Raw genomic sequence first — 13,168 nt, 5'->3', positions numbered from 1 at the left:
TATTTCCTACCTACTGTTTATTGTGACACTTCAAAAAAACTTAAGCAAGGCACAGAATTCCTGTTTAATTATCTGTCGTATCCAAAAATTATTTACATACAATTTATAAGGAAGATATCCAACGGTTAACTGGAGCGAGTATGTTTTGATACAAACTTACTTAATTAAAATAACAAAATAATCAATCAATAAATTACATCCTTCTCATTAAACTCAATGAAACAATAGAACAATAATGTACCACAGAAAAAAAATATCGTTTTATATGTCAACATTTATATTCATCGATAACGCTGTTAACTATATATACGAGTATAATAAACTGAAAACTATTGAATTATAAACAATTATTATCTAATCTATAATAATTAACTACCTACCTATATAAGAAACTATCTACTAAAATCGATCCAAAACAATTAAGGGCATTTACACTCCAAAAAAATACAATTTTTGAAAAATTTCCAACGCGCATAAACTTTACCGAAACTGGTTTGACATTGAAATGAAATCGCGACATCAAAAAGATGGTACAAATAGTAAATTTATATTTATATATCTACGAGTAATTTACCTGATTTTGATTTTTACCTGGGATGGAAGCTCTGAATCCTTTTGGTGTAAATGCCTCTATGGTTACTTCAGGAATGCTGTATTGGGCATCTTCAGCCGCTGCTAACACTATGCTAAAAACTAACAAGAACACGCGTCCACACCTCAAGGCGTCCATGTTGACACTGAATTAAATCTTCATCTCCAATACAAGTTTGATGTACACATGGAGCCAAGTTCGCAGCACGTCACCGGCTATCTACATTAAACGGCCAAATGCAAGCCGGACTCGTGGATGAAGTTAAGGTAGACATTTGATTTAATTATGAATTATTTTTGATATTTTAATTGGTTTTCTAAAAATAAAGTTATCACAAAAAATACAACCGAATTGATAATATCCTCCTTTTTTAACCCCCAACGCATAAAGAGTGGTGTTATAAGTTTGACCGCTATGTGTGTCAGTGTCTCTGTCTGTCTGTGGCACCGTAGCTCTTAAACGGGTGGACAGATTTGAATGCGGTTTTTTTATTTGAAAGCAGGATCTTAGAACTGTTTTATCAAAATCGGTTCAGCCATTTTTGACATATTGAACTTTTAAGGGACAATGTCAGTGGTTTTCCATCTTTTTGTTGCTTAGTTAGGTTATGTTTTTTTTTCTCTCAACTAACCCTACCTATAGCGTGGGGTATCGTTGGATAGGTCTTTTAAAAAAATTAGGGGATTGCCACAAACGATTTTTCTATTCAGTGATCTGTTTGCGAAATATTCAACTTTAAAGTGCAAATTTTCATTAAAATCGAGCGTCCCCCCCTACTCTAAAATCTAAACAGTTGCGTGGAAAATTAAAAAAAAATCAGAATGGTAGTAAAGTCAGTTTTAAATTTTATTTTATTTTTATTTTTCATGTGTTGTTGATATCAGTGTTAGTTTTAAGTAAGGTCCTAATTGAAATCAGATGTAAACATCAAATTAGCGTCATGTACATTCGAGGAAACTGAATCACGTACCAGGTGGAACTTTTTCATAATCAATTTCACTATATCGAAAATACAAATTGAGACAGCACAACATAGATGTCGCTAGTGCTGCTGCTTAAGTAGCATCGTAGAAATAAGCAACCTGAGATATGTATGCATAGGAAAAATTCGTGTCTAGTTTCCTGTCCAGCAGTGGTGTAGGGATTATAGCACGCAGCACGGATTGCTGGGGACCTGGGTTCGATTACCAGTGCTGGTTCTCTTTTCTGGTTTTTCTGTGCATCCATGTCTCCGTTTGTATTTTCGATAATAATATGGTTTCAAGGGATACCCGTAAAAGTAACAAATTTGGAGTTGAAATATTACTCCAAAAAATCAATCAAAATTTCACTATGATTTCTTTGGCAGGTGTACGGGATATCCGCCATCGTCCGCATGACGTATAAGTGGCACAAAGGTACGCCCTGGTACGCGTTTCAGTATCTTTGACTGTACCTATGTCTCATGCTTTTTTCTCTTCTGTGATTGTGATGTTTCATGACTTTAAAATAAACATGTTTTATTTCCTTCTTTATTTAAAGACACCGCGTGTAAAGCATAACGTGATAGTCGCGAGACGTGCTTGTTTCCGATGTCTTGCGGAGTGTCAATGAACTTAGTGGCGCTACTTGTCCAATCGGTCGTTTATACAATTTGCACACACATGTTAGTTTAAATTGAATGCATACAAGTATGCTATAAGTAGGATCCGATATAAAATAGCATTTTTTTTCGTAGATGTCAAAATAAAGGAATTAGGTACATTGAATTAAGAGCGTTTGTACCTGCTGAGCTGGCAACGTTGCATTTTTATTAGTTTTTCTCGATTATTCCATAAAAATTAATGAAAATTCAAAATGTGGTCCGATAGAACTCTTCTTAATATATAAGTTAATGTGTCTACTATATATAAGTTAATAATTATTCGTGGTAGGCTTTTATATTCTATAAAAACAAACTAATGTTTATGACCGGTTTTTAAACCAAAGGTTTTTAAGACAAAGCGCATACGCGTCGTATATAATTGACTACAATTAAAATTATAAAATGTACAAAGAATATTTTAATGGAATAGAATATTTATTATTTGTGATAACAGTCCATCAATTATTACAGTCGCGAACAGGGATTGTAGAGCCATTTACCATTGTACGTAATTAATTTGACCGTAGAATGCTACTCTGGTTTATAAAAGACAGTATTTACTACAAGTATGGATTACTTGGCTAAATTATGGACAGTGAGCCCCGGTTCGCGATGGTGCAATAATAATTATGTTAATACAAAGTTTTAATAATAATTTCATTTATCTCAACGTTTATGACGTACTTATAACCTAACCTAACCAACAATAAGTTGGAATACCCCTTTGTCACTTCAAAGTTCGATATGTTAAAAACGGCTGAACCGATTTTTGATAACATATCTAAGAACGATCGCTACAAAACCTGCTTTGATCTATGGTGCCACAGACAGACAGACACACTTAGCGGTCAAACTTATAACACCCCTCTTGTTGTGTCGGGGGTTAATAAATTGTCTGATGACGTATGTAGCAACATGGTTTTGTGGTAACCTAGGAATCATATTGCTTGACTGTTAATAAAATAAATAAATAACCGTAACACTAACACAATAAATTTGAATATAGGAGTAATGTAGACGTTGAATGACTAAAATATGCTAATTAAACGAAAAGCTGTTCTACGATTCGTCAGAATAAATAATACTTGATTTAAATAGATGTTGATTGTCTAACTCAACAATGATGTTCTTAGAACTGACGTAAAATAAAAAAACAAATACTCACCGTGCCAGTAGTTATTACCTTGATCAACTGCCGAAAATTCCACAGAAGAAATATCATATTTAAGATTCTTATATTTAAAAAAAACCGAAGCAAAGACGCCGTTATCTTTTTGTTTTTGCGAATAAAAGTTTTATTTGCATAGTTTTATATACTAAATACTTACCTTAGTTTTATTATAGAACTAAGGCATTTTGTATACTTATTAATTTTTTTACATCCAATTCTAATCATACAGATCTTGCAAGATTGGATATTATCACTTCCAATAATCTATTTAATTTGAAATTTAGTATATGCACGGAGCTCCGCCGACAAATGTAAGGATAGATTAAAATTGATGTCTTATGTAATATCATTTTAATAACGGACCGGATAATAATAGGTTCTACCTCGAAAAGAAAAGTTGAGAAAGTTTTTAAATGTTCTTAACGTAACCATAGCAACATAAACGAGCGTTTTTTGCCGAAGTGACCCTTCTTCATTAAAAATACTCTACGTCACCGCGTTTGGAAGATCCGGTAAAGCGACCAATACAAACAGAGCACCTGCTACAGAACATTGAACTTTACGACCCAGTAATTAACGCCTAACATTAAAAGTTAACTCAATTATAACTAAGAAATACCTATTTATTGTGGTCAGTTTGTGTTTTGTTGCGGATTCGACCGGACATGTTTGTAATGTTAATTTAAGTAATATAAGTATTTTTGTTAACATGTATTTGTTTTTGTTGTGTTGTTTTGTGGGTTTGACGTTTTGCTATGAAGTACCCTCCGCGAAATTGGAGGCTATTTACCCTAAAGGACTGCGAGTGTCCGTACCTGGTAAGACTTGTCAAATATTAATTTATAAGTACCTAAGTACCTAGGCAAGAAGCGATAAATAGTCTTGTGAGGATCGTGGGTTCTAACCCGGACTCGTATCTGAGTTTTTCGGAATTAATGTGCGAAATGACATTAGAAAGAAAACCGCCATTCGGTTGTCAAGCAGGTGTTCAATCCACAATGGGTCAGGGAACAGCCCAAATCTCTTAGTCCCCATTAGGCCTATGTCCAACAGTGAATGCGGGGGGTTAACATTTAGCGTTTTGCGGCGTCTTTTTTCTCAATTAATCTTTCTGCAAGTATTAATAAAAGAGATGATGCTAAGGATTACATTTGTATAAAAGCTAAAGATAATGCCGTTCGATGCTAAATTTGGAGTGATCAAAATTCCTGCGACTTGTCCTTCCGTATTGCTATTAATTGAATAAATCGCCGGATGCCAAGCAAAACACAAAAAAATCAGTCACTGCTCTTCAAAAAGTCGTATCTAGTTAGTAATTTCATACTGAGATACGAGCACAGAATAAGTAATAGCATAGTTGTACTATTACTAATTCTGTGGTAATAGTACAATACGAGCTTTGTAAGTATATTAAGTACTTAGTGACTTTTTCTTGTCAACCGACGAAATATTCATCGCGGACATTGGTACAATCCAGGCATAATTTCTATACAGCCATAGCGTCAAAATTTTAATATACATCAACCTTATGGTTAGTTGCATAAAGGTGTGTAGATATTTATGACCTTGATTGTACATCAGCAAATTATAGACTTTCCTGTTATGACGGTAAGGCATTAAGGTAAACGTTTGTGTTCCACTGTACCAGTAGTTGTCTTTCATTTTATGTTATTAGCAATAAAAGCTACAGCAGTGTCATCTAGTCGACATTAGCATGTCGACCACTAGTACATTTACCTTAAGTATAATATACTAGCGACCCGCCCCGGCTTCGCACGGGCAAAGTAAAAAAAACGGCCAAGTACGAGTCGGACCCTCGTACGAAGGGTTCCGTACATTATACAACATTAGACATTAGCATAAAACGGCAAAAAAACCACGTTTGTTGTATGGGAGCCCCCCTTAAACATTTATTTTGTTCTGTTTTTAGTATTTGTTGTTATAGCGGCAATAGAAATACATCATCTGTGAAAGTTTCAACTGTCTAGCTATCACAAGTCATGAGATACCGCTTCGTGACAGATAGACAGACGGACAGTGAAGTCTTAGTAATAGGGTCCCGTTTTTATTACCCCTTGGGCACAGAACTCTAAAAAGGTCTCTAATCAAGGGCACTTCACACACATTTTTCAGCTCAATTTCCAAAAAACTATACCCGACACGCACGAAGCCGGGGCACGTCAGCGTAAATGCATTTTTTGGTTAGATTGATATTTTTAATTTCGTAATATCTTTTGAATGGAATGTCCGATTTGAATAATTCAAAAAGTAATCTACAGGTATTGAAACCGTCTTGAATATAAAATTATTAATTTGGATATGGATTAATACAAAGGTATGGATAACATGGTCTGTTTTTAGTCGTAATTTCTGACAACTTTTAAAAGGTAATAGGGACATAAATAACTGTGATGCATTCATGTCAAAATAAGGAAATTATTATGTACCTATTTAATTAGGCGTTATTTCTAAGGAAGGAGGTAAGAAAGAAGGTTTTTATGTATATGTTAAGTGTAGAGCCAAATAACAAGGCCACGTTTTTTTGAGACTGTTTGTACTCGCAGCATGATATTTATATTTGACTAGCTGTTGCCCGGGACTCCGTCCGCGAAAAATTTGTTTATCCCTATCCCGAAGGAACTATGCAATTTTCCGGGGTAAAAACTATCCTATGTCCTTTCCCGGGACTCAAACTATATGTATACCGAATTTCATCTAAATGGTTTCAGCGGTTTAGATGTGTTGAGGTAACAAACAAACAAACAGACAAGTATCCCATCTTGGGCCTCTAGGTTGGCAACGCATCTGCAATACCCTGGTGTTGCGGATGTTTATGGGCGGTGGTGATCTCTTACCATCAGGAGACCCACTTGCTCGTTTGCCATCCACTCGAATAAAAAAAAAGAAGTATTTATAATTATGTATTTAAGTATGTATTTATCTATGTAAGTATTTTTATCTGTTACCTAGTATCCATAGTACAAGCTTTGCTTAGTTTGGGACTAGGTCAATTGGTATCAATTGTTCCATGATATATTTATTCATTATTATATGTTTCCAGATGATGGCTTCACTCTGTTCGCATTCCACGGCAAGCTCAATGAACAAATGGAGGGTTTGGAAGGGGGGCAGTGGTCCCGGGACATCAACAGGCCCAAGGATGGGCGGTGGACCTTCAGAGATAGAGAGGCCCAGCTGAAGATCGGAGACACGATCTATTTCTGGACTTATGTCATTAAAAACGGGCTGGGATATCGACAGGAAAATGGGGAGTGGACTGTGACAGGTAAGTAAGATAATCATCAGCATTATCATCTTCTTTTTGTTAATCATCGGAAAAATTTGTTAACCCTTTTCTTGGCAAGTTGAAACAAGTGTACTGAATTCAAGCCTCGTTAGGTTATTGTAGAGCTAACAAAAATAACTTTAAAGGAATACAAAAGATGATCTAAAATATGCATCATATATGATACAATGCCAAGAAAAGGGTTAAGAGCGTTTATACCTGCTGAGCTGGCAACGTGTGTAAGTTAATGTGTCTACTGCAATAATTATTTGTGATAGACTTTTATTTTCTTTAAAAACCGTTAATAAATTTTGGTTTATTTTTAAAGAATATAAAAGTCTATCACGAATAATTATTCGAGTAGACACATTAACTTATATATTAAGAAAACAGTTCTAACAGACCACATTTTTAATTTTCATTTAATTTTTATGGAAAAATCGAGAAAAACTAACAAAAATGCAACGTTGGTATAAACTGAAAATCGTAGGTCCAAACCACTACCACCACTAGCCCGGGCAAAACCACTGGGTTATTTATGCGAAATTAGATATGAATTTAAAAAGGTGATTTGAAATTAACCATGACAGTTAAGGTGAAGGAAAACATCAAAAAGAACACACCGATGAAATGTTCGTGAAGTGTTCAATTTTTGACGACCAGATGGCCTAGTGATTAGAGAACCTGACTACGAAGCTTGAGGTCCCGGGTTCGATTCCCGTGTCGGGGCAGATACTTGTATGAAAAATACGAATGTTTGTTCTCGGGTCTTGGGTGTTTAATATGTATTTATGTATGTATCTATATCTATATAATTATATTTATCCGTTGCTTAGTACCCATAACACAAGCTAAGCTTACTTTGGGACTAGGTCAATTGGTGTGAATTGTCCCGTGATATTTATTATTTATTTATTAATTCGTATTTGGTCCACGTGTGATCCGATCGTTCTATGAGGAGGTCCATCGACGTCTATGTATATGTCGGCGGCCGATCGTTAAATCCGCCAGATCACGAAATTCCTAGGCATATCGTGAAATGGCGCCATTTCATGATATGCCTAAAAGTTGACCAGGCATATCACGATGCGCTTGAGAAACAATACGGCAGATCGATTAGAGCAACGCATTCGTTGATATTCCTAGCTCTATACCGGGCACATCGAGATATGCAGAAAAGATGAAATATTTAGGTACGACGAGCGAAGCCAGGAGTGGTTAGTATGTATTGTGACCTCAACGCACGAGCCGAGCGAGCGAAGCGAGCGTGCCGCGTCAGCGGCCGGCGAAGTGCCAGAACCGATATGGCGGCGTTTCATGATTTTCCTAGGAATTTAATTGATCTGCCTAAGCTGGCCAAACGCCGCGTTTCATGACATGCGTAAGAATTTCATGATCTGCCTTAACGTCACTAGGCAAATCGTTAAACGGTGAGTTTTGAACGATGTGGCGAATGTCCCTTAGCCAATTCATGAAATGGCGCTATTTCACGATATGCCTAGGAATTTTGTGATCTGGCGGATTATAGGTACGATCATACGATCGCCCGCCGACATATATGGACTGCAATATTTCTTACATCAAAACAGCGCACAAAATTAGTTCACAGCGCGGATTTGTGAACCTTTCACTATAGTTTGTTGACGTCCGTGACAGGGGTTGTGTCAAAGTATAATGATGAGTGATGCGCCGCGCGTTTTGTTCCAAACAGCCAGTCTAGTGCCGTAAGGTACATAGATGTTAATAAGGAGGTCTTTGTCCTGCAGTGGGACGTTTACAGGCCGAGGTGATGTTTATTTATTTATTATTATCTTTTCCAGGATATGTTGACGAAGCTGGCAATCCTGTAGACATTGGAACCCCCACCCCACCCCAGGATCCACAAAACCCAGTGGCAGATTACATACCCGCTGGGTTCCCATGCCCAATATCTGCGACCGTCGTCTCAATGCCAGGGTTTGTTTGTAAGGGACAGCTGCTGTTCGAAGATAATTTCAACTCTGGCATCACTAAAGGAAACATTTGGACGCCTGAAATCAAATTCTCTGGGGAACCGGTAATTTGTGTTATTCTTGTTGACTACTTTTGGCTGGGTCAAGTCCCACGCATTGGATGGTAGGTAAGGTGTGGTTAGTCCTAGGCTGATTGTGGCTGCAGATTTTGAATTACGCATGGGTCACCACCACCACCAATATCTCACATAGTAAATCATGCATATATGCATAATATCTCATATGACTTTATTTCTAGTGTGTCAGATATTTTTGTATGCACCGTTGTGGCAGATATTAAAGCAGGTGACTGTACTTCGGATTCAGAAAATATACAATACGAAAAATTTTATAACAAAAAATTTGACCTACTACAAAAAACCATGAAAATATTTTTTTACCAGTCTGAAGTAGATGCCTCAGCACGAGCCAGCAGGAGTAGACATAGTAGCCTACCTCACCTACGCACTACATATTGATCTTCAATCACTCCTGCTGGCTCGTGCTGAGGCACCGACCTTATTCAGACTGGTATAAATTAATTTCATGGTTTTTTGTAGTCGGATCAATTTTTTATTATATTTTTTTTCACGCTTTTTTGAGTAAATAATCTAAGATACAATTGTTTCATTTTTTATTTATTTAATGTCAACTGCTCGTCACCTTTTACAAAAGATTGCTTTTTCCGATGCAGAGACTATCATTATTGAGGAGTGTTGGTGCTTCACAACCCTTTCTATTTCACCATATTATGCATTACGAGGAGCATAAACTGCTAAGCAATTGTGTTAAAGTAATTGAAATTCAACCCGTGAAATGCTTGTTATTGAGTAGTAACTCCGATGGTCAACTAACTGTGGACTTCATCATCAGTTCCACTTCACCAAATGATGATTTTCAAGAGCAAATGCGCGGGTTCCTACAAAATACGAGTATATCAAAATTACCATAGGTGTCCCTACAACATTTGAAGAATTCTCTCGATTTTCTTAGGATCCATTCATCAGATCCTGATTTAGTGCTTATAGTCCTAATTGAAGACATTCCTAGACGAACGAAAAAAATTATTTTCAAATCAATGTTTAAAAATTTTTCCAGCTTAGGTACCAGGTGGGGTAGGATACGCCTGGATACGCCCTTGCATCACTTGTTTTGATTGGCCAATTTAATGCATTAATAGTTATTACTCCATACAGGACTATCCCTTCAACGTGTACCTGCACGACCGGAATCTCCGAGTGAGGGACGGTCGACTTATCATCAAACCTATCACCCTGGAGTCCAAGTATGGAGAAGACTTCGTCCGACAGTCTTTGGATCTTTCTACTAGGTAACTATTAAACAGTTCAAAGTTTTACCTCTTAACGTACAAAGGTGTCTAATGCGAAAGTTTGTGAGTTAGTGAGTTGTATGTTTGTTACTCCTTCACGCCGAAACGGCTAAACAGATTTGGATGAAATTTGGTATGTAGATAGGTGGATATCTAGAATAAAACATAGGCTAATTTTAATTCTGATATTCTTACGGGATAGGGATAAAATCTTGAAACAACAACCGCTGGTCTTAGAGTCATGAAATAAGACATGATTGTTTTTAATGTAACGTCAATGAAAACAAAGATTTAATTTCCGGGAATTCCCATGGGATTTTTTTAAAACCCCCGAAATTTCAATTCAGCTGCTGGATCTGATGATTTACGTGTGCGAAGGCGCGGGTAAATACTTGTACTTACATATAATGTTGTTTCAGATGTACTGGTATGCTTGGTACAGCAGATTGCGCCCGTGAGGCTTCAGGGGCACAGATTTTGCCACCCATCATCACAGCCAAGGTCACCACCAAGAAGAAGTTCAGCTTCAAGTACGGCCGGATCGACGTCGGTGCCAAAATGCCACTTGGAGACTGGTTGTATCCTGGTGAGGAAGAAATTCAGGTTTAGAACTTTGAGTTTTGAGTAAATCTATCAATTCAGATTGACACCTCGTAAGCTTGTTGACTAACCCTTATACTAATGTTAGTACATGGGCAACCGAGCTTTGCTCGGGCTAAAACTCGATAATAAGCGTTTTCCCAGAGATAAGACCAAGCTAAATCGATTGGTCATCCCGGAGCCGAGATTCTGATTATATTGATTTAGATTTCTGATAATGATTATTGTCACAAATTATAAAATCTTATTATGTATAAAATGTTATTTAATGTGTTTTGTGGCAATAAATGTTTTTCCTTTCTTTCTTTCTTATATATACACAAGAATTGCTCGTTTAAAGGTATTAGATAAACGTTTGTCGATATATCTACGCATAATATATGTATTCAGTATAAAATATTCTAATTTGGCAAAAACATAAAATAGATAATGAGACCTCTTCTAAGTTCTTACAATATTATGAACCCTGGTCCTGGTAGCGTATAGCAGCAGTTGTTTAAGTTCTAAATGTTGTAATATTTTCAAACCATACTAATATTATAAATGCGAAAGTGTGTGTGTTTGTATATTGTCCGTCTTTCAAGTCGAAACGGAGCTATGGATCCAGAGCCATGGGCCAAAGAGTGACATAGGCTACTTTTTATCCCGGAAAAATGCACAGTTCCCGAGGGAACAGTGCGCAAATGCTAGTATTACAATAAATAAAATAGAACTATGTTTAATTTTCCTGTACCTAATTTAGTTTTATAATTTTATCTGTCCCTTACTTCTTCACGCTTAACCCGTTGAACCGATTCGATTTCTTTTGATTTTGGCTCGATTCCTGACCTATGGGGGAACTGTCTAACAGTGGATACGCCTATGGCTGATATGGTGATGATGGCCAGAGACTTTGATACACTACAGAACCAAGCTGTTTACGTTTTATATAATTTATTTGACCATTCCAGAGATACTTCTAGAGCCCCGTGACAACGAGTACGGCGTGAACAACTACGCGTCAGGTGTCATCCGTATCGCCTGCCTCAAGGGTAACAAGCAGTACTCCAAGATGCTGTATGGAGGACCCATCGGCTGTGAATCGGAGCCCTATAGGTACCTGACCCTAGTTCATCATCATCATCATCATCATATCAGCAACAGGACGTCCACTGTTGGACATATGCCTGCCCCATAGACCTCCAGTTGCCTTAGGGTGCCACATCCCAAGCAGCACGCAAGCGTTGCCGACATCAAATATACAGCACTATTAGAACTTAGAGTTCTACTGGTGATCCATAAAGGTGTCAAGAAAAGATTATTTACTTATAAAAGTGATTAAACCGTTATTATACAGCTAAAGCTGTACTAAGTTTTTATAAAATACTCCGTGTAAACTTAAAGCTTTAAAACAGAATATTTGAACTCCACTTTAAAACCCTATGCATTTTTTGACACTTCAATCTAATGTTATCCTTCAAGCTGCATAGAGGCTGTATTTTGCATGTGATCACTTACTTACTACAGATATAAGTTATAAAATGGTATCACTTTATACTTGTTTCTGTATAATGGTATATTAAAACTACTTTCTAAAGCTTATTATTAATGCGTAACTGTACACTCTTGTCAGTGTAATAGTTTCATAACTTCTGTCAAATATGATTTTATAGAACTATAATAATAAATGAATTCTGTAATACAGCTTTAATCTGTATTACTGTAAGGCTGTATAATTTATTTGCTGAAAACTGATGTACAGCCTATATAATAAAAATATTATATTATAACGGCTATTAAAGGGTAAAAGCTGTGTAATGGAATCCAGAAAGTGCGTAGTAAAACCACGGAATCTATAATACTCTCCAGATATCTTTTACGCTGTATAAAATCTGTCGCCATTTTCGAACAAATAACAATAAAAGAAAATATGACTTCTTACATTATTTTGAGTATTGCTGAAGTTATAGTTATGATTTTCAGATAAATAAATCATAAGTGATACCTGTTGTACAGTATTATTTAACAATCTTATGATTCTAACCTCAAAACCATAAACTTACTTACTTGTTTTGGTAATATTCCTCGTGAATTCTTCAGTATTTCGCGGGCGCGTGAATATTTTTCCACAAAACTATGCACTATTTCCCAGTAAAAATAAATCGGCACGTTGAATCAACAATTATCACTACCTAAAGTCCAACATTTATTCTTGACTTATATAACTTCACAGTAAATTGGCGGCCCACCATTATCATAACTAAAAAGAATAAGCGGTTGTTTTCATAAATTTCACATTGTAATTCTCATAAAAAACCAATGGAGAACTATTATCTTTTTAAGAAACTTATAAGAGAATAACTATATGCCTATGGTTTTCTTCAACATCATACTACAGCTCTTCTACAGCTATAGTACAGCCTATTTTTTAGCTATACAGCAACTATACAGCTATAATAACGCATAAGGCTGTATAACAAGGGGCCCAATTTTTACTTATAGAGGTTGTATAAGCGCTTATACAGCCCTTGTACAGCCTCACTATATAGCCTGTGGAATACAATAAAACTAAAATACAGCTTCTATACAGCCTGT

At 36.3% G+C, this 13,168-nt stretch overlaps 1 protein-coding gene across 2 annotated transcripts in view; it reads left to right on the top strand.

Annotated features, from left to right (window-relative positions):
* The first annotated feature begins 4,028 nt into the window (after positions 1–4,028).
* LOC141430160 (beta-1,3-glucan-binding protein 1-like) overlaps positions 4,029–13,168 on the top strand; it is a 44,376-nt gene continuing 35,236 nt past the window's right edge. For both annotated transcript variants that reach the window (XM_074090727.1, XM_074090726.1), the window contains exons 1-6: positions 4,029–4,205; positions 6,449–6,673; positions 8,494–8,729; positions 9,861–9,994; positions 10,414–10,580; positions 11,545–11,689. In XM_074090727.1, coding sequence (XP_073946828.1) covers positions 4,097–4,205; positions 6,449–6,673; positions 8,494–8,729; positions 9,861–9,994; positions 10,414–10,580; positions 11,545–11,689 — 1,016 coding nt within the window. In that variant the 5' untranslated portion in view covers positions 4,029–4,096. The remainder of the gene's footprint in view (positions 4,206–6,448; positions 6,674–8,493; positions 8,730–9,860; positions 9,995–10,413; positions 10,581–11,544; positions 11,690–13,168) is intronic.

This window comes from Choristoneura fumiferana, chromosome 8 (assembly GCF_025370935.1).
Source record: "Choristoneura fumiferana chromosome 8, NRCan_CFum_1, whole genome shotgun sequence".
Classification (NCBI taxonomy): Eukaryota; Metazoa; Arthropoda; class Insecta; order Lepidoptera; family Tortricidae; genus Choristoneura; species Choristoneura fumiferana.
The sequence above is the reverse complement of the archived record's forward strand: the minus strand, read 5'-3'. Positions and strand labels throughout refer to the sequence as shown.